We start from the raw sequence: 20,382 nt of genomic DNA, 5'->3' as shown, positions 1-20,382 counted from the left end.
ACACACACACACACACAAACAAACTTGCTCACATGCACAAAAACACAGTGTATTTTTGTCTTGTGGAGACATTCCTGTCCGGCTCTTTGTTGTGTCTTTAATGAGTTTTATAGGCTCTGTCTGTGTCTTAGTTGTGTTTTTGAATTACTCTTGTGCTCGCTGTCACTGTAACAGTACAGTGTCTGTGCTAAGTAGATGATCTAACAGCCAGTTTTCCTCTCAGGCTGCCGATTAGGTAGAGAGTCTCCTTTCAAACCTTCCAGTCTGGACCCCTAAGCTGCATGCATTCAGTTCTGAGTCAGTAGCACCATAGCTCACAAAGCCTTAATCTTCATATGAACAAATACAGGCAGCTTCACCTCTGATATGTAGCTATATAAATGCTAGTATAGTAACAATAGATTTGAAGAACCCTGATATTCTTTATACTTAGCTGCACTGATGCTAAACACCCATAACTGATGCTAAACACCCATAACTGATGCTAAACACCCATAACTGCAAGGTCCGTTGGTATGGTATTTCTGTCTGAAGTATGACTTTTTAGGTGACACTCATTTATTAGTTATGATGGCTATCTCTACTGTCATCACCCCTCCAGCTAGCTGTTTGGTTTTCTTTTTTTCATTTCAGTTTCACCACTGAAAAACTAACTTCTGCCCATTTGGGAATTTCTTTGTCCCAGGGAAAGACCTCCCAGACGAGGACTCTCATGTGCTTTGCTGAGGTGGGCCTAATGTAGCAGCATTTTATTAATGTGGCGCTCAGAGAAAAAGCTATTGATGGTCACCAGGCTGGAAAAGGTTGCAAACCACTTCTAAAGAGTTTGGCCTTCGCCAGTCCACTGTCAGACAGTGAGTGGACAGCATAGTGTCCCCAGGACTCGAAGAGCAAGGAGATCACAATAATGTTAATGTTCATGAAAGAATGGTGTGCATGGTGGGACAGCAAGGAGAAAAACCACTATTCTCCAAGAAGAACACTGTTGCCCATTTAAAGTTTGCTAAAGGCTACATGGATTAACCAGAAGGCCATTGGAAGAACATTGTGTGGACGGATGACTCCAGAGTAGAATTTTTTTGGTTTAATTTTTTGGTTTTAAATGTGTTGTGTTTCATTCCAGCATAAGAACCTTATTCCAACTGTGAAGTACAGTGGTGGCAGTGTCGTGGTTTGGTGCTGCCTCAGGATCAGGGCAGCTTCCAATCATAGACAGAACTATGAATTCTGGATCGTTCCACCGAATTCTACAGAACAGTGTCAGGGTATCCATCCTTGAACTGAAGCTCGACAAAAGGTTGGTCATGAAGCAAAACAACGACCCTAAACACACCACGCAGTCTACCAAAAAATGGTTGAAGTGGCAGCCTGGTAGATACTGGTAGTAGCAGCCAGTGCTGAATACTTACAAGCATATATTTCCTCTGCTCTGTGCAAACAGACTAATAGCTGCTGAAGTTTGCTGTTCACTTCGCTAACTCTGCAGCTGAAACACTACAGCTACAGCAACCTCAAAGGGTCAAATATATATATATATATATTATTTACCACCTTATACACACACACACACACATATGCATATATGCATTTAGAATTAGAATTTTAGGCCCAAAAGCTTTGGCTTACAAAATAGCTGAGGGCTGTAATCACTATTTATTTTGAAAATCTGAAACATTCATGTCAAATTTCTTTCCAGCTACGGGAAGCATAAAGAAATGTGAAGAGATGCACTTTGCATTGTCTCTCCGACTGACCGTGGGCCTGTGCGGCCGAGCTGTGGGAGTAGCCGAGGGCCAGCAGAGCCGTCTCCACCAGCTGAGAGAAGAGAATATCCTTCCTGACCAAGACAAACTCTGCATGCTCCTCTCTTCCCTCACATCCGTCCGTCTGAATGCCTCCATCTGACTGCTCCACCACACAGAACACTGGAATCATCAGACCTGTTGAGGAAGAGGAGAAAGAAAAGGAGAAAACAACAAGAAGATTCTTTTAATGTCTGGCTTTTATTCTGTGATCACAACACAGTTTATTCCTCGTAGACAGCTAACATGTGGACTGCATTTACTGTGGGTCAAGCTTGTAATCACTTCATCCTTTTGTTTTACACTGTTGAATGCTGCAACACCTGAAATTCTCAATAAGCTACAATCAAGCAATGATGTAAAACAAATTATGTGCATTCCTAAATCGACTGTAACAGTGCTGTTCACTGTCCGCTGGACATTTCCAAGCATTTAATCTAACAGTCTATTAGATAGACAGTCAAAAGAATGGCTGCCCTGACTGATATGCAAAGTCTATACAAAAGACCTGCTCTGACAATAACTGCCACTTTCATTAGAGTATTAACAGATAGAAATAATAACTAACAAAACCCTGAGAGCGAGATTTAAAGATTTAAAGCACAAGTGATGTAAAACATGAGTATGAAATATGAGGAGTTAATAAGAGAGAGAGAGACCTAAAGGATAAAAAAGAAAACTTGGATTTACATGACACTATGAGTCTCCCTCAAAGATGCAAATTCAGTCCAGGTGAAAACCAAACCAGATTCTGTGGAAAAGGTTCACAGCTAGGATGAAGCAAACCAGGGCAAACCCTGAGCCCCCACCACAGCAACACGGGAAAGTTCAGAACTTTTAACAATTATTTTAAACAACAAATTCAAATAAACCCAGAGAAGATTTGAACTCGTGGGTCTAAACATGTGGCTCATCACCACCTGGGACTAACCAATCTCAGCTGTTCCTCTAACCTAAATGACAAATAGGTCATTGCTATGGCCTCCAAAAAGCCTCCAGTGAGCATTTTCTTTTCAGAAATGATTCATATATTCATTTCCTGATCTGCACTATGGTTAAAGGTTAAAAATCGCTGACAGGTGGCAGGAGACAGGACGTGACGTGTCAAGCTCACATGCTTTGCTCTCCCTACAAGGTGTTGGGACACTTTGAGAACGTCACGCTGCAGTTCTGAAACAGACCGAAGTCTCTGTTTGAAGGCTTCAAGCGTTCCTGTCAGGGAAAATGTAATTAAGCGGTTGAACAAATGACCAATGTTCTTCTTTTTCTTTTACCCACCACATCATATTTATCCCTGGAATTACCTCTTGCTATCATATAGGGTGACAGTGTATGGAAACAGCTTTCAGGTACTTCACACTGTGTCACCACTTATGTCACAGGTGAAACTAACCTTAACCATCTGACTACAAACCAAAGACATCGCTTCCAGTTTTTGGACATGTCATGCCATGCTGTGCTATTTTTTGTTGCAGTACTTGCATAGAAATACACTTTGAGGGGCTGAGGAAATGCTATTCATCTGCTCGATATCTTAGCATTCTTCACCTCTGTCTTGCTTATTACAATCTCATATCAGGACACATGGACCTGCATTGTTTCTCATTTACTTATGAGTATCCTCATAATCTGTACATTACTAACAGGGCAGTTAAATTTAAATCAAGACAAGCACTTGCTCCTCCTCAGAGTTTTCAGTATCTGGTTACATTACATCTACATATTCTCCCGGCAGCCGTGTCCTTTTGGCTCCCTGCACTAATATCAATCCTTCTCCTCCAATATCAGCTTTTTCCTAAAAGCCTTTTGGTTTTGGGCCACCTGTCAACTGGCAATTAATTAAAGCTCTCTGAAGAAATGATGGAGCGAGAGCATTAGGCAACCTCCCAGCACTAATAACACAGGGCACGGCAATGTGTTTTACCGCATTGATACCACACAATACCAAACACACACACACACACACACACACACACACACATCTGCCTCCTTTCCCAGCATGCATGCACACACTCCTCCATACAATCGCATGAGGTGCATGCAGCATTAGTGCCCCCCCAACCACCCCCTCCTCAGCCCAGATCCATCCCACCCGTTGTTTTAATCAGTCAATTCCTATATTTCTATTTCCTCCTCATTAATCACTCTGCTCCCAGTCCTCCAGGCTCTCATGGAGTGAATTACACACTGGAGCACTGTGCCAATTCAAGTAAGTGAATTTCCCCCAACAGGGAAATATAACTGTCAACACAGGGCAGCTCCCTCCGACCAGCACTCCTCTCTCTCTCTCTCTCTCTCTCTCTCTCTCTCTCTGGCTCTATCTCACTCTATCCTCTGTCTCCACCTTAGTCTGTCTTCTCTTATATCCAGTGTCCTGTGATTTGCCCACTGACTGTATGATCTGGTTTGGATGATGTGATGTTGCCTCAAACCTCTAATCCCTCTAATATGTATGGGGATGAGTGAACGGGGACATTAAAATAAGATATGTGTGCTGTGAGCGTGTGTGTGTGTGTGTGTGTGTGTGTGTGGAGTGTAAGTGGGTGTGTGTTTTGGCAGCATTTCTTGGGTGTGAGTGTCACAATGTAGAAGTTAGTGAATGTGGACATATGGTGTGTGTGAGCGCGTAAATCTGTGTGTTTGTGTTTGCATGCTGTTGCGTGTGTGTGTGTGGCCCCCTCCTCGTGGCAGCAGTGCGGTTTGGAGGAGACACGTTGAGTTTCCTGTCTTCAAAGACAACCCGTCATTATTACAGGCCAACCATCCATTCAGCACAGGAAACCCCTTCCTCCATCCTCCTTCCTCTCTCTGTCCCTCCCTCGATCTCTCATGACTTTTCCCACATAAAAATGTTTTCTTCTTCTCCTTCCTCTTCTTCTTCTTCTGCACATTTAAATATTCATTCATTCTCCCACTTCAACATATCAAGTCTTCTTACTGTGGTCAAATCTGAGCTCCTTGTTGACTTCTTAAACTCTTCAACTCTTCCAAAACCACAGATGGGTGCATCTTTACAAGCTCATGCTGTGCCAGCCGCCACTGTTCCAAAGTGATCCCAGAGGTTTGCAGGAATTCAAGGATGAATTTTAGGGGAAATTTGTATAAAATGAGTCACATAGTATTTATAGTATTTCCAACTGATGTGATTAAAATTGCAATGCATCTTTTAATTGGATTTTTGAGTCAATGTGAAATGTAAAAATGAGAAAATCATCTTCATAAAACATCTTTTTTTAACATTTAAGGAGAGTTAAAGGAAAATGTTGTGGGAAAACCAAGAGTTTAAGCAACTACCTGAGACATTTCTGCAAAACTAGGGCAACACAAGACAGAAGAATAAGTGCATACACACATGCACACGCGCACATAAACAAGAAACAACTTTCACAATAAGTGCAGGGATCGATAACCCAGAGTGACTTGTATAAATCTTGTTTATATGGAGCAATCTCCTTTATTTGGTAAGCCTGTATTATACAGTTCCCTCCAGACTTATAGATTAACAGTGCAGAAACAGCTTGGGTTCTCCCAGCAGTGCTGCCACATTACAACACAGCACACTGAGCCAAACTCAACTCAACCCCAGGATGTGGCTCAATGCAGAGCCAAGAGCTGTCTTTGGGTTTAGTACATAAGAGCTCAAAAACCTCTGACACCTGGGTGAAATGGCAAGAGCTGTTTTGACATGTTGTCATCCAGCTGTCTCAATTTGAGCAAAAATCTGCATTCCAGGAATCCACTGATGAGTGCAATTTGGAAACCTTGTTCATTTCTTCAGATGTTTAATTTTTTTTTTTCATCATCAACCACATTTTAAGAGCAGGTATCAATTAACTTTTCATAAGGAAAGCTTTCATCCAATTTTAAGGCTTATTTCAACCGAATTTACATAAATCTGCAAAAGAAAATGTAATTCTTGTGCTTTTCTGTCCACTACTGTCATGTGAATGTTGCAAGTTATTTGATAAACAGTTGATGGTGCTAAGTCTTCAGCCAGGTGCCATTAAAGCCTGATGTCAGTAGGAGAACCCTGGTCAAAGCTCAGATAAGCGAGAACAATGTGGAAATGTGACATTTGTTTGTTACATTGCATTTTGCGTATATCAATACACTAACTTTTCCACCTCAGCCAAGCATGCAAATTGAAAATGCAAATGAACCCACCTATAATAAGTTTGTTGCTTTAAAATGAATCTTTCCCTACAATAAATAAACAACAAGACATTTTTTCTCCTTTGATATACATGTCTCGATCAACATGTTGCTTACCTCCTTGGGGTCTTGGTGGGGCTCCGTTGTGGCGCATGCGTGGCCCAGTGGGGCTCCCATTGAGCTCCAATCGGCCCTTCTTCCCTGGCGGTGGGAGGCCGCTGAGGTCCGGGCTGCCTCCCCTCCGCTCAGGGCTGTCCTGGGTGATGGGACTCTCCCCTCCTCTCTCCATCCTCCTCCAGACCCCCAGAGGAGCTCCAGCCAGAGAGAACGAGTCTGAGAAAACATATAGGAATAAAGTGGTGACAGGAATACAAGCTGTCACTCTGTGTGGGAAATAGATTTTTTTGATGTTTTTCAAGTGGATGGTGATAATCTATATTTTTATTGTCAACTCAAATCTGACTGTATTTAACTGAATAGTAATAATGCATCTTGTTTGTGCCATTGAACATATAGTGCCATAGAGCTCCATTGTTATCCAAAAACTATTAAAAACACATAAATGAGCCACATTGTTGCACTGGATAGCATGTTCCTTTATCACCACACATATCTGGTTTGGTCAGTTTCACCCCCTGCTGCCTTAAACACTGAGCATCAAATACTGTACGTATTAATATGAAGCTAAATTAGTCCTCAACAAACGCACTCTTTACTGCTTGAGAAAAAATGAGAAAAACCGAGGAAAAATGAAAGTATAGATCTTAAAAAGGTATAACTATACACAGGTATAACTATACATTTTTTAAGTTAAAAAAATTAAGGATAGCTCCACCCTAATCCTTTAAAGGACAAGCGTGAAAAAATGATGGAAACTGTGCTCTATCAGTGTCTGTTGAGACTGTAAACTAGGCAGTGACAGCTTAGGATCACTTGTGTGTTTACACTTATTATGTATGAGTACATATACATCATAACATGCGTGGACACAACCCCCAACATTTGTGAGAGTGTGGGCCTCGTGGGTTGGTGTCCCCTGATAAGGGAGCGTCAGCCAAATGTCTAATATAGGGTAATGCCATTAGAAACGCTGCCAGGCCAGACAGGGGACACGCGCCAATGTATCAAAGAGCAGCCAGCTCGCTCAGGCCAAATGGACTGCTTTTATTTACATAGGAGCCCCTGGACAATATCTGCCAGCATGTGTGACCCTCAATGAAGAGAGAGATTAGGAACTGTCCGTGGAAAAGTGGTGAAGAGAGAGGAGAGAGCAAGCATGGGAGGTTTTCATATTAGAGTATGGAAATCAAGTTAGTGACCAGATTTGAGAGTGGAAAAACACAGCGGGTCTCAGTACTGTGTGACACTGGCCAGCAATTCACCAGAACAAATGAGGGAGAATCCATGGTTGTTGTTTGAGTGTGGCATACTCCACAGCGCTCGATTAGAAACTGCACCCCCCTCACTTTTAATATTTGTGCAGCTTTTACTGCTCCAGCTGTCGTAACCCCGAACAAAAGACAATGTTTTGTGTGGTGGTGTCTCTCTGTCTTCCTCCTCCTCTTTCTTTCCCTCTCGCCTCTTCTCTACCTTCTATACCGACTCTGGTTCTTACACAACACAGCTGAAAAACACCATCCACCGCAAAAAGAAAAAAAAAAAAAAAAACTCTCAATCTGAGAAGTATTAAGAGCTCGGGCAAAATTTCAAAATGAATAATAAATTAAAAACATTAGCTTTGGCATGATTAAAAAGTGTGGGAGACAAAGACGCCAAAAATGTAAGTGGCAGAGTTTAATAAAAGTGGCTTAAAAAAAGAAAACAAGTTCAAAGAGTTACACTGAGTGGAAAGCAATGGGTTTAAATGTGAGTAGAGTGGTAGCTATAATTCACAATGTGAGGCTTGCTGAGAAAAAGGGAGGCTTTGCAAATAAATCTAACCACTAACAATGTTGTAGCTACAATAAAGAACAACTGAATATAACAGAGCATTGAGAGAAATTCACTGGCCGCTGCAATTTCCAGCCAGCGCTGCTCTTCAGTGCGACGATAAGTGTAACTTTACCTGCTCTATAAAAGTGTCACTGCAGGAGGAAGGACAGACTAGTGAGCCAAAACGAACACTATTTATTTTTGCATCTTTCACCTCTCCTTTAAAAATAATCCCCCAGGGAATCTGTCTTTATCACAGACAGGTCCCAACCTGCCGAAGCTCCGACGATCCCTATCGAGGCCTGGCCCCACCGACATCTCGCCATCTAACCTGGGCCACACATGCATGCATACATACACGCACTATAACAGACACTCGCTCTTCCCCACCGTCATCTAATCTCCGAACACATCCTGCGTCAATTACATTTCATTTGGTATTTGACCCAAGAGATAAAGAATTTTATCGTGTTGTGCATTCTTTGCCAACCCTGGCTCACTTGGTGCCATCCCAGAGATAAGACGTCCCACCTAAACAACAAGCATTACCCTGTCAGGTGATTACAAGGTCACGTACAGTCAGAGGGGGCATATTTTGAAGCATATGTAAGTGTTTGTTAATGTATCCGTTAACAACGGATTGTTAACTGGTGGATTTTTTGCCTTTATCTGATAATGCAGCTGAAGAGAGACAGGAAGTGGGGACAGAGTGGAGATGACATGCAGCAAAGGGCTGCTGCAGTAAGGAGACATCCTGGAACAGGTGAGCTATCAGGGTGTAGTATTCTTCATCTTCATCAGAGAAAATTGTTGACAATTACTGAACATCAATAAAAACCTAAATACAGTTTGTTCTGGCTGCTTTAGTAGAGCAGCTCTTTTATCTTTCTCTCGTCCTAAACCGAGGTTTTACTTCAGTCTTCCTTTACAATGTAGTCACAGGAACAGCGAAGGCTCAGAAAGGTTCTCCGGACCATAAGCAGAGGACGGCAGCTCTGTCTGTGTCAGACTGGCAGTCATATGTAGGCTCCCTCGGTTTTTACAACTGGCACTTCATTTCAGCAGTAAAGGATTGTGTAATATAGAGTTGAGAATAAATATGGAAATGTGTCAGTGTGCAGTTATATGCTGGAGATCAGAGAGCCGACATACAGACGGGGTGTTTACTCTGTCACTGGATTGATGAATCGATGATTCGTTGAAAACGTGGACGCACACTTTCTCATATCCCTGCTAGTTTTTTTTTTTTTTTTGAAACGATAAAGCAGTGCTGCCTGACTTGTGTGTGGACGTGCGTGTCTGATGTTACAACAGCACAGGAACATCCACGGTCACAGACTGATAAATGCTAATCTATTTTATGCAATTATTATGGGTGTGTTGTGCAATAACATTTTACCCTGAAGACCGTCTTTAAACAAATGTGGGCACGACGAGATAACTGTTTGATGGGATACAGTACATCCCATGTTAATGGCTCTGACTGCCACTAAAATCATGGATTTAGCAACACAGATATCAGCCTTCGAACACTCTGATCGTTATCTCTATCCTAAACCCATCTGCATTGCATTGTTTGATAAGGTGTGAGATATTAACTATCACACACCTTGTCAAATAGTTAATAAAGAAGCGATAAGAGGAGCTGTTTCATATCTGCTATGGAAACAGGTACCAAATGTAATGTCTGTTTGATAAGGAGAGGGTCATGGCATATTTCCCAATTTATTGCCAGCCTGGACAACTGTCATGGCCCTCAGAGAAACTGTTCAATTAATTATTAAGAATTTTCTTTCCAGACCTGTTAATTATTTAAGAAATATTTGCTATGAGACATCAGACATAAAGAAAGAACCCACTCTGCTCTGTTTGTCCCGCATTGTGTTTGATACTGGGACAACCTCGTGTTTTGATGATAAGCCACTATCAAATTCCACATTATTACACGTTCTAGACATAACAAATACACACCGAGAGCCAAAGACAAGATTGCAGAGCAAAAATGTCGACACACCCAAAGAAATAGGAGAGTAGGACACAACAACAAACACACCTATAAACAATATGTCCAGCTCAAAGACGTAAACACACACAAACAAAGGCTAACATGTAATTCAAAGCCAGCCTAAACTCTACAAATCAGACGGCTGACAAACACTGATTGGTAGTCCCCTCTATCTGAAAGACATATGGTATAATGACTGGTGTAAATAAGTGTAAAGTGGGAGCTGCAGCAGAGGAACTCAGAACGATCCATGAAAGCTGCTTTCCACTTTTTAAAGCCTTCTGTCTTTTAATCTGACTTTTTCCACTTTTATTTCCACTATTATTTCCATCACTCTCTCTTGTGTTTTTTTTTTTTTTTTTTGCTTCACCTGGATGAGGTTTGGAAAAACACTTCCAGTTTCATGCAGTTGTGTTAATGTCAGGCCTCTGACGAAGGAAGACGCGTATAAAATGTAAAAATGTAAGCGTAGCAACAGGTAGAGTGAAAAATGCTCCTCAATCGACATATGGTTTTAAAATGCAGTGAAGAAGAAATCGTTTTTTATGTCGCCTCCTGCCTTCTAACTCCGCTCGCCAACAACCTCACACACCCACCCACACACTTCTTCACTGTAATCCCATTGTGATAAGTTCTTAGTGTACAGGAAACAGAGAGCAGTAAACACTGCAGCTCCAAGACTCACACACACACTTACGCTCTGAGATTTGAAAGAAGAGAGAGGTATAACAGGGTGAAAACAGCAGAATATGATGTTCAATCTGTACATGCATGAAGCCAATGGATCTCAAAGCGTTAGTAAGAAATGCAACTGACCTCTAACACTGCAGAGCTGCAGACAGTAAGCCAAACCTTTCTGCTCTAACTGCCTCTCCGGTATCTCTTTTACCGTTATGATACGTGTCTGCTAATGAAGGGTTGTGCCTTTAACATGCAAAGCAGACAGAGAGTGACTTATGAGAGCATTATTAGCACTGATAGCAGGGGAGACAGGGAGAGGCGTCACCTATAGGAAAATATTCAGATACAGCTGTTCTTCCCGTTTGAGATCCACTTTTATAGCAGGGTTATCAAGCTATTGGTTAATGCTTGGCTCTGCAGCACAGATAAAAGAAGGCAGGAGGAGGAGGAGGCGGGGTGATATTAAAAGCCCTGCTGTCAACCAAGCACACATACTGAATGCACACATACATGTATGCACAGGGAGGGCCAGGCATAATGAAGCTGGGGTGTTTCGAAATGCCTGCTGTTAAACTTTCAGCAGAATTCATGTGCAAGACAATGAGCAGAAAAACACTCAGGAGGAAGCACAAAAATTATGATTCTCCGAATTTGTTTTTTAAAGTCTGAAAAGAAAATGGGAACAACATGAAACTTTTTATGTGGCTGTTTATGAGAAATGATTGCTGTTAGGGAAGGTTACATTATTGTGGAATTTGCCGTTTATAGCCATCAGATGTGTTACTGTGAGAGCGTTGTGATGTGGGGAGAGCTGGTGTGAGGGGAAGAGAGACCTTTATGGCAAGCACACACACTAATACACTTCTTCTTTGTAGCTCTGGAGAGGGTCCACAGGCTCACACACACACACACACACACACACACACACACACACACACACACACACACTCACGCAGGAAAATAACCGGGATGAGGGGGCGAGACGAAGGCGACTGGCAAACATGTTTGGCTCTCTCGTAAACATCTCATTTGATAATGCGGGATGAAGAGTTAACAATGAGCATTTATAGCCTCGCCCTTCCAACTGGAGGATGCACACGCATGCTTAAACACACTCATCTGTACTCACACACACACAGACAGACACTAAGCCACACAAACCACAGCCAGCATGCTACACAGACTCTCTGCTTTAACACTTCCAGGGACCACACACTGACTCAGAATACAGCCACACACAGCAGGGATAAATAAGAGTATGAGGGGAAACACACATGCATGTATACAGTATAGGGGGTGGACCAAACATGCATGCTGTGGTCCAGGACAGGGGTGCAGCTTCTGTGACACTTGTAACTACAAGGAATGCAAACTGCATTACATCATAAGGTGTTGCTGTTATTTTGTCCACCACTGGACGGGCATGAACACACACACAGAGCAGCCTGTCAGACATTCAGAGGGCCAATGCGCTCACGGCCATATGCATACATGCACACGCCAGCGCCAAAGCCAACCACCACAGCTCAAACCAGCCTCACCAGAAAGGAGGGGGGTCAGTGTATGAGAAAGCTCAGGCCTCACCTCCACGTGCCAGAGTTTTCTGACTTCCATTAGACTTTGAAAGACTTGAATTTACACAATCATTAGGAGCCGATGATGAAAAAGGCTGGATCTGGTGATGTGTGAGTGTGCCGAGCAGCGACGGAGCCAGAGAGAGGAGCATCATTAGTGGAGCTCTCCCTGCCCACAGAGCCTCTCCACTATCTAATCTGCAGTTTAATAGTGCAGACACACCCATATTACGTGTGAACAGATAGCTGGGTTCACAGACAGCCAGTCAGACTGGAGAAGGACAGTTTCTGAAATATTGAAATGGGAGGTTTCAAATTCGATTCTTCATTTCTCGGTCTAAGTTGATTGTAAGTGGTTAAACGGTGTTGTTCATCATTATTAGACTATAAAGTGACATTGCCCTTTAAGAAGTTACAACAAATGAGAAATAACCCAATAATGAAATTAAATAATATATCATCAACTACGAAGTCTGGCTAAAAAAAACCTCATTATATGCATGAAAATGCAGAGCATAAATAATTTGCGCGTATCAGTGTCTCACATCCTCTCAGCACCACACTTTACGGCAGAATGAGAAAAAAACCTCAAAGACTTGCACAGCAGCCTCAACAGTTCAGTGAAAGCCAAAGAAAATAGAAGTTTCCCACTTCCACTTCTTCTCTTTTTGATTGGCGAACTCTACGCATGAACTCCCCGACAGAGTGTGCGCGGCCCGTGTGAGCAAGCTTTAAACACTCAGCAGGCCAAAACCCGGAGCCGCATCACATCAGCTCAGACCGGTTCGGCTGACACAAAAATCATGAATTTTAAAGTGTGTGTGCGCGTGTGTGTCTGCGTGTGTGCGAAAATAAAATACTGTGCAGCGTGCACTGATACCGCGTCACGGTGCTGTTATTATTTTTGATGAATTATTTATTATTTGGCCTCTTCGATTCATTCTATTAGCCCGCAGTTACCGATATGTTCAAATATTAATAAATATTCATGTGAAGGCGCATTGTCCATATTCTCCATCCACACTCCACCTGCTAAGGTGAGACATCCACAGCCACATTTGTGTGAACAGGAGCGACATTTCACACGTGAAACGGGCTGTAAACACAGTCTGGATTCCTCGGGGTTTTGGAGAACTGAGTCAGCCTGCCGTAAAGGTCAGGGAGGACGAAAGGAGCTGCATGCAGAGAGAGCAGTAAATGAATAAAAGCCATTTAAACACGAGAAGTGGAAAAACACGAGCGCACGTTTCTGCCACCTCGTTCGTGAAAGCTATCGTCTGGCCTGTGTGCGTGTGTGTGTGTGTGTGTTTGTGTGTGTGACTGTTGTTCAATATTCCCAGTTAATTCTGCAGTGCACAGGAGGATGCAGGTTTGATTTCTTCTGTTTAGTGCAGGACAAACTATTGCTCTTGACTTGACGGCCTGCAGAAGGACTGTTTCTCATTTGCAGCCAAACGCATTTGGCTTTCGTTTCCTCTGATTACGCAGAGCAGACTGGAGGCCTTTTCGTCCCGAACTCCTTCACAGCCCTCAGTCAGACCTGAGCTCCGTGAGCTCTTCAGATTTCTGGCTGTTTCTGGAACATTTTCACCTGTCGTGAAGGTACCTTTGCTCCGACGCTGCTGTTTACGGCCCCATGTGCTGCAGAGGTTAAAGGCCCCTGTCGCTTGGCCCGTGCTCTGCCCCTCTCTGTCCCCCCGCTATGTTTTATTCATCGTTTGTCCCGTTCACTGCTGAGCAGTAACACTGACGAGGTGATGCTGCTGTTTAAACTCCGCATGTGTTAAACAGTAAGCTCGGGAACATCTCTCATAGTAACTGGTCATTAATTATTTTTACAAAGTTAAAAAGTCACAAAGCGGAGAACTGTGATGTGACGCATTTTAAGATGCTTTCTTGTTTGTCCTGAAGAGATTTATTTTGACCTTACCCGTGACTTCATCTACACACACAGACACACGACCGTCACACCAACATGCAACACTCAGTGAGCAGGTTTGGATGTCAGTTATTCTGAGCATGTGCGATAAATCAAACCGAGCCGAGCAGCAAAAAGCGGCGACACACAACTTTAAATATTTCTCTTACAATTGACTCGCTGAGTTCTTCAGCAACTTAGGCCTTACATGGGCCTTTTTTTGTTAGCGTATCTACATCTTGTTGCATATTCAAAATACTTCAATTACTACTAACATTTCGTTAAAAAAAATGTAATAGCAAAGGTAATAAGTGTACATTTTACTTCAAGACACACCAAAGCGCCAAGGAGCTGAAATGTGTTGTGTATGCGTAAATTCAAAAGGTAAATATGACTCAATTTGTTTAAAAAAAAACCCCAAAAAGACAGACAAAAAAAAAACTTGAACAAAGTTAATGTATTACTGTAGAAAAATGAATTTGTAATAATTTTTAAAATGATCATTATTATCATAGGCCTCGTATTAATATGGCTGAACGTCAGGTATTATTATTAGACTAATAAGTTACAATAAAAGCACTAATAACAACAGCAACAACAACAATAATGACAATTATAATGATAATAATAATAATATTGAAAGCCATGATAGTAATAACAATAATTTGTCGCTCGTTCTTTGAACTAAACGGACAGTGGCGTTGATCCAAAGCAGAAGTTCGCTGTGACTGAGATCACTGTCGCTAATATGAGATCAATTTAGGCTAATATATCTACTGTTCAATCATTTATCCTTCACATCCACGTCATCAGAATTTACAGCCACTTTCAATCATTTCTGGTTATGAGATGAGCATGCCGTGTGTGTGTGTGTGTGTGTGTGTGTGTGTGTGTGTGTGAGTGTGGGCGTGCGAGCACATGCGCGCGCGCGCGTGTCACTGCTTACTGTTTACGGCGTGTCTGAAGCGCTGCTGGCCGCTGAGGAGGCTCTGTCCATTGATCAGGAGTATTGAATCCAGGGCTGGGCTTTGGTTCGGCTCCCGGATACACGGAGGATCACGCTGGGACTGTGCTGAATCTGGACCCGTCGGAGCCGCACCGGGGAGCCACAAGGAAAAAAGTTAGTTACTGGTGGCGGTGTGGGGAGCGACGACAGCGCGCAAAGCGGCGGAGCGAGTGGAGAGGTGGACGCACGCAGGAGGTGGACGGAGGATGCTCGTCTGTGAGGAAGTGGTGGCGGAGAGAGATAGAGGGAGAGAGAGGGAGAGAGAGGGAGAGAGAGAGAGAGACTTTGTGAACACCAGTGGTGCTCCGTCCTGGAACCGTGGACCCTTCTGTGGGACCGGAGCGCACAAACTAACTTTACAGGCTACTTCAGATGTAGTCTGCACTTTATTTCGTCCTTCCTTTGCGCGTTTGCTGAGCTCTGAGCCCAAAGCGCTTCTCAGTGGTGTGTGAGGCTGCCCTCCTCTGAACTCATGGCTTCATCCTCGGAAGAGAGACAAAAGCGCAAAAATAACGCGACACGGCCGGGAAAACGCTCGTCTGTGGAAAGCGGACAACCCGGAAGACAGCACAAGACACGAACCCGACCGAAGAGCGACCAGCGGTGTCTCAGTGGCGCTGATAGCGGGATTTGTCGGTGCAAAGGACCGGGTCCTAATCAAAGTGTGTCACTTTCAATCTTTGCTGTGCCAACGGGCGCACTGACTGATAGAGGGAGGAGAGAAGGGAGGAGAGACAAAGGGAGAGGGAAGGGAGGGAGCAGAGGGGGCGTCAAAAAACTATTATGAGCCATGAAAGCGTTTTGTGGGCCGGATCCCGCTGACGGGACACACAAAATGATCCAGAATTGTCCATCTGAAACTTTTTTTTTTTTTTTTTTTTTTTTTAAGAAATAGCCCGGTGGCCACTCTAAACGCCCCCGGGTCAGGAGGGCTGACTTCTTCTTTCACATTTTGACTTCATGTATCCATTCAGCAGGAACAAATCACATAATAATGCCCCACACTTGTAGGTGAAATCTTCTTCTCGCTGCCATCATATGTCCCTCACTATCAGAGGGACCTTGACATTAGAAAGAGAATCGATAGAGCACTCTGTTGGATACTCTTTTACAACGTTTCTGCTTCGCGCAGCACTAACTTATCGTGCTCATATCAGCTCGTGTCTAATAGGCTACTTTCACACGCCGGTATCATCCCACAGATAGCTGAAGTTCATGCACTGCTACATGCGGCGTTAATAAGTAGCCTAATAAAAAGGCAAAGATGAGCGCTCGCTCTCTGCCTGTGGTTACTGCACGCCCTGCAGCAGTGTGCAGCGGTGTGGGCTCCCTGTCAATGACAAATCTGTCTGGGACCGGGGTCCCATCTCCCCAGTCTAAAAGACAGCGACCGGTCAACAAAAGCGTCCAGGAGGCACAGGAGCGCGAGTGTTCTCCCCCCTGGATGCTCCCTGAACTCCCCCTGCTTCGCGTTGGTGCAAGTGTCAGCCAGCAACAGTGAACACAACAGTTGTGCACGCGGTCCGCCCGCGAGCCCGGGACATCACTGTGTCGGTCAGAACGCCCACGCGCTCGCGGGTGGCAGCGCGCATTGTCTGCGGCGCACGCTCTCCCCCCTGTCCCGTGAGCGTTCTGCTGACCGTCTGACATGTAGCTGCAGGTTAAAGACTTAATACTGAATATACAGAGAAACACAGGCAATGCATGTACACACACACACACACACACACACACACACACACATATGTATATATATGTATATATATGTATGTGTGTGTGTATACATTTTACACGTGTCATTTTTTGGTTAGTTATTTATTTGAACTATTAAGAAAACTCATTCCAACAAATAAAAAAATAATAAAAATGACTGACAGCATGTGACTGTTGCAGTAACATGGTAGTAAAATGTTATGTTGTTCAAATGATTTTTAAAGAACTTTCATGCAACTCAATTCCTGTTTGTGATTTCCTCCGTCACTCAGTTGTGTTTCCGAGGCTCAGATTTGCATGTACCACTGTATCTATGGCCTACGGTAAACTACAACAAGGGAGTCTTTCATACACATTTTAACAAGAGCATGCACAACCGACCTGAGCAGCACAAATGAAGCCACAGGTCTGCAGGTTCTGCAGCGCTGTGACTGTGCGTAAAATGCGCCCAGGTATGTTGGCTGCGGTGCAGAGCGCCGTGTCGATGTGAGAGGAACCCCGGTGGGCACCAGTCAGAAGGCGTGGGGCGGATTGCTACTTGCTCCTGTCCTCTTGGTGTCCAAGTCGTTAAGGGGGGCAAGCGGGGGTCCACTATATGAGCGCGCCAGAGCCGTTCCACGTGTGCGCGAAGCCAATCGTGCGCGCAGCTTTCCAGGAAAGATACTCTTACTGCGATTAAAGGCTGCAAAGGCCTGCTTTTAGGTGTTTTGTGCTCTTGATCAATAGCAAGTAGAATTTTCCATAATCTGTCTGAATTAAAGCGAATTAAAATTACTAAATATCACCATAAAACGAACCTTCACAAACATGCACTGACTACACGGAACAGACTGAACTGACAGAAAGCGGTTTAGTCTTAATTAGAACCTGACCTGCTTTGGAGAGAATCGCTCAGTCTACAGTTGTCAGGATTGAAGAAGTCTGACTCTTCACCACCTTTCATTTCCAGCCACGTTGAGGGCATTAGTGTGGAGAACCACATCAGCAGCTCCACCAAAACCGTAGAAACAGTCTCTATAAAACAGCACAACCTTTACTTACCTCTTTAATGAAGCCTGCTCACCAGCGTCAGGACACCTGGCAGCTCTGCTGCTCCCACACATGCGAAGTCAGAATTTACTGGACACGGAGGCTGAGAGCCGGTCCGCTTCTCGCCGCTCATTCGTCAATATTATTAAATATGATAATGACGCTGATGGTGATGGTGATGTCTCCGCGCGCAGCGTGAGAGAGGAGAGAGCTGTCTGCTGCGGAGGAACACATAATAATAATGCAGGCCTAGCAGCTATGATAAACAGTGTGTGTGTGTGTGTGTGCGTGTGTGTGTGTGTGTGTGTGTGTGTGTGTGACAGTGATACACGGATAGCAAAAAAAAAAAAAAAAAAGCTTGTTAAACAATTTCTAAAAAGTGAAATGGTCAGATTGGGCTTTTCTCTTGAACGTCGGCTTGAGGCTGTTGGTGACACCTTCAAGCCTGCTGAATTCTTGCAGTTATTTTAATTTCACCGTAAAGGGCTCATTAGTGGTTGAAAATAAGAGCGTTAAAATCCATTTAAAGCTTTATTTGTCACCATGCGGGCTGTTAAACCCAAAGCGTCCGTGGTTTTTGGATAAGGCGATATTAAGCTCCAAACTTTTCCCTTTAGTAGAAGAGAGGAACACCCCATCGACCGCCCCGTGCAGCGTTTGCAGTTAATTTGGATGTGTCTTTAAATGAATTTCTGTGTGTTTGAAACTCATTCCTGGTGGATTCCCATAAATATTTCGTTTTGTTGTTCCTTTAAATGTGTGAAGACGTGAGGACTGTCATGCATGGGCTTCATTCCTGTTCAATCCAGTGTATTCAACGAACATTTCTTCTGGATTAAATATTTAATCTCTGTCGTCAGAATAACTGGATCAAGTCCTGACTGTAGATGTCATGTTTGAACTTTACATCCACAAAGTTCAACGATAAAATAACATGAAAAACAAAAATGAATTACAGACTCAATGTCGTCATCCCCTGCCTGTATTTAAATATTGAAATGATGTGTCTGTAATGGAGCCTTATTATGTCAAGTTAAATTCAGAGTTTTGTCTTTGTCCTGGAGAGAAGACACTGGCCGGCGGTGAGGCGGGGACAGAGCGCGTTGTGAAAATCACTGCAGTGTATTTACTCAGAGAAATGTTCTGTTAACTGACTGCATCATGTGCACTTCATCTCATCATGCAAAGACCTCCGGCCGCAGCGAGCGTCCTGAATTATTGAAGCCCGGCAGGGAATTGTTCGCCTGCAGAGTTTCTCCGCTGCATCACGGAGCAGCTCTTTCCCTCTATCTATTTTCCTTTTCTTGGGGAACTTGGAATCTAGGAACGAGTCCAAACAAGCGTAAAAAGCTCCACAATGCCGTGAATGAAATATTGATCCCTGAAATAGCCCCGACGGAAAACAAATTCAGAGGACTGCTGTGAATAATTGATTATGCATCCCCAAAGCTTGTGTAAAACATGATAGTGATTGGAGAGTAATGTGGAGCAGTTACAGTTATTGAGAACACATTCATCTCTCTCTCTCTCTCTCTCTCTCTCTCTCAGTGTGTGTGTGTGTGTGTGTGTGTGTGTGTGTGTGTGTGTGTGTGTGGGAAGCATGACCTGGGGGAGCTCGGTCCTGTGGCCGATCACTTCCTCTGAGTACCACCTACCTACTGTCCCACACACCCTCCTCCAAAGAAAGAAAGGAAAAGAAACAGCAACAGAAAGAAAATAATAACAGACGTTTAAACGTTTCACATCCAAGGAGCAGACCAATTTATAGAAGGTGACCCAGTGATGTTAAGCAGAGCCGGCCCCCGGCACAAAACTCTTTTAAAATTCAAGAAGTCAGCAGAATAATTCAGAGAAGAATGCATCTGGCTTGGATCGAAGTCAAATGAAAGTTTAATAAATAAGCAGCCTTGTATTTACATTGTGGACGCAAAGACGAAAGGATGCGTGATAATCACTCACTGTCCTCACTTTTAAACTGAAGAACAGACAGTCTCCCTTCATCCTGATGACACAGTCTCAGTCTGTCTCTTCAGGACGCAAAAGAAATAAAGATGCTCTGTTTTCTGTTCTGCTTTATTGTTCATCTTTTGAGGACATGTTTTACTCAGCCTCGCCTTTGTTCCGTCTCGTTTTCAGACGTGTTGCCACCTGGGGAGTGCGGGACGGAGGAAACCAGAAGCGTCTCTTGTGCAAACAGCGCGGCTGTGTGGTGAAGAGTAAAATATGAAGACAACAATGAAAGCAGGAGAGACAAGACCTGCGTCCAAAGCCAGCGGCAGAGGAAACGACGGGTTTCCACCTCAGAAAGGCTTGAATCCCTCAGAGGGAGAGACACAGTCCGCTCCTCTGCCGCCTCACTGCTGAACATCAGCCACATGGAAGACTTGTCCACCTGAGACAGACGTTCTCTTTAACGCAGTTTCATCTGTTTGTTTTTTGTAAGAGGAACAGACACGTGACTGTTTGATGGATGGAGGATTGATGAGTGCTGGTTCAGGATCAGTGCTGATCTATGTCCAGCGCTCCCCTGCTGCTCTCATGACTGAGCTCGAAGCTGATGGTGGATCAGA

The 20,382-nt window shown here is 43.8% G+C and overlaps 1 protein-coding gene across 2 annotated transcripts in view; it reads right to left on the bottom strand.

Moving 5' to 3' along the window:
• The window catches only part of satb2 (SATB homeobox 2), a 45,025-nt gene extending 29,271 nt beyond the window's left edge, over positions 1 to 15,754 (bottom strand). For both annotated transcript variants that reach the window (XM_041950572.1, XM_041950573.1), the window contains exons 1-3: positions 15,011 to 15,754; positions 6,072 to 6,287; positions 1,755 to 1,940 (exon numbers count right to left, since the gene is read on the bottom strand). In XM_041950572.1, coding sequence (XP_041806506.1) covers positions 1,755 to 1,940; positions 6,072 to 6,243 — 358 coding nt within the window. In that variant the 5' untranslated portion in view covers positions 6,244 to 6,287; positions 15,011 to 15,754. The remainder of the gene's footprint in view (positions 1 to 1,754; positions 1,941 to 6,071; positions 6,288 to 15,010) is intronic.
• Between the last annotated feature and the right edge of the window lie 4,628 nt (positions 15,755 to 20,382).

The sequence above is a fragment of the Chelmon rostratus genome, chromosome 13, assembly GCF_017976325.1.
Source record: "Chelmon rostratus isolate fCheRos1 chromosome 13, fCheRos1.pri, whole genome shotgun sequence".
Classification (NCBI taxonomy): domain Eukaryota; kingdom Metazoa; phylum Chordata; class Actinopteri; order Chaetodontiformes; family Chaetodontidae; genus Chelmon; species Chelmon rostratus.
This window is presented reverse-complemented; position numbering and strand designations above follow the sequence as displayed.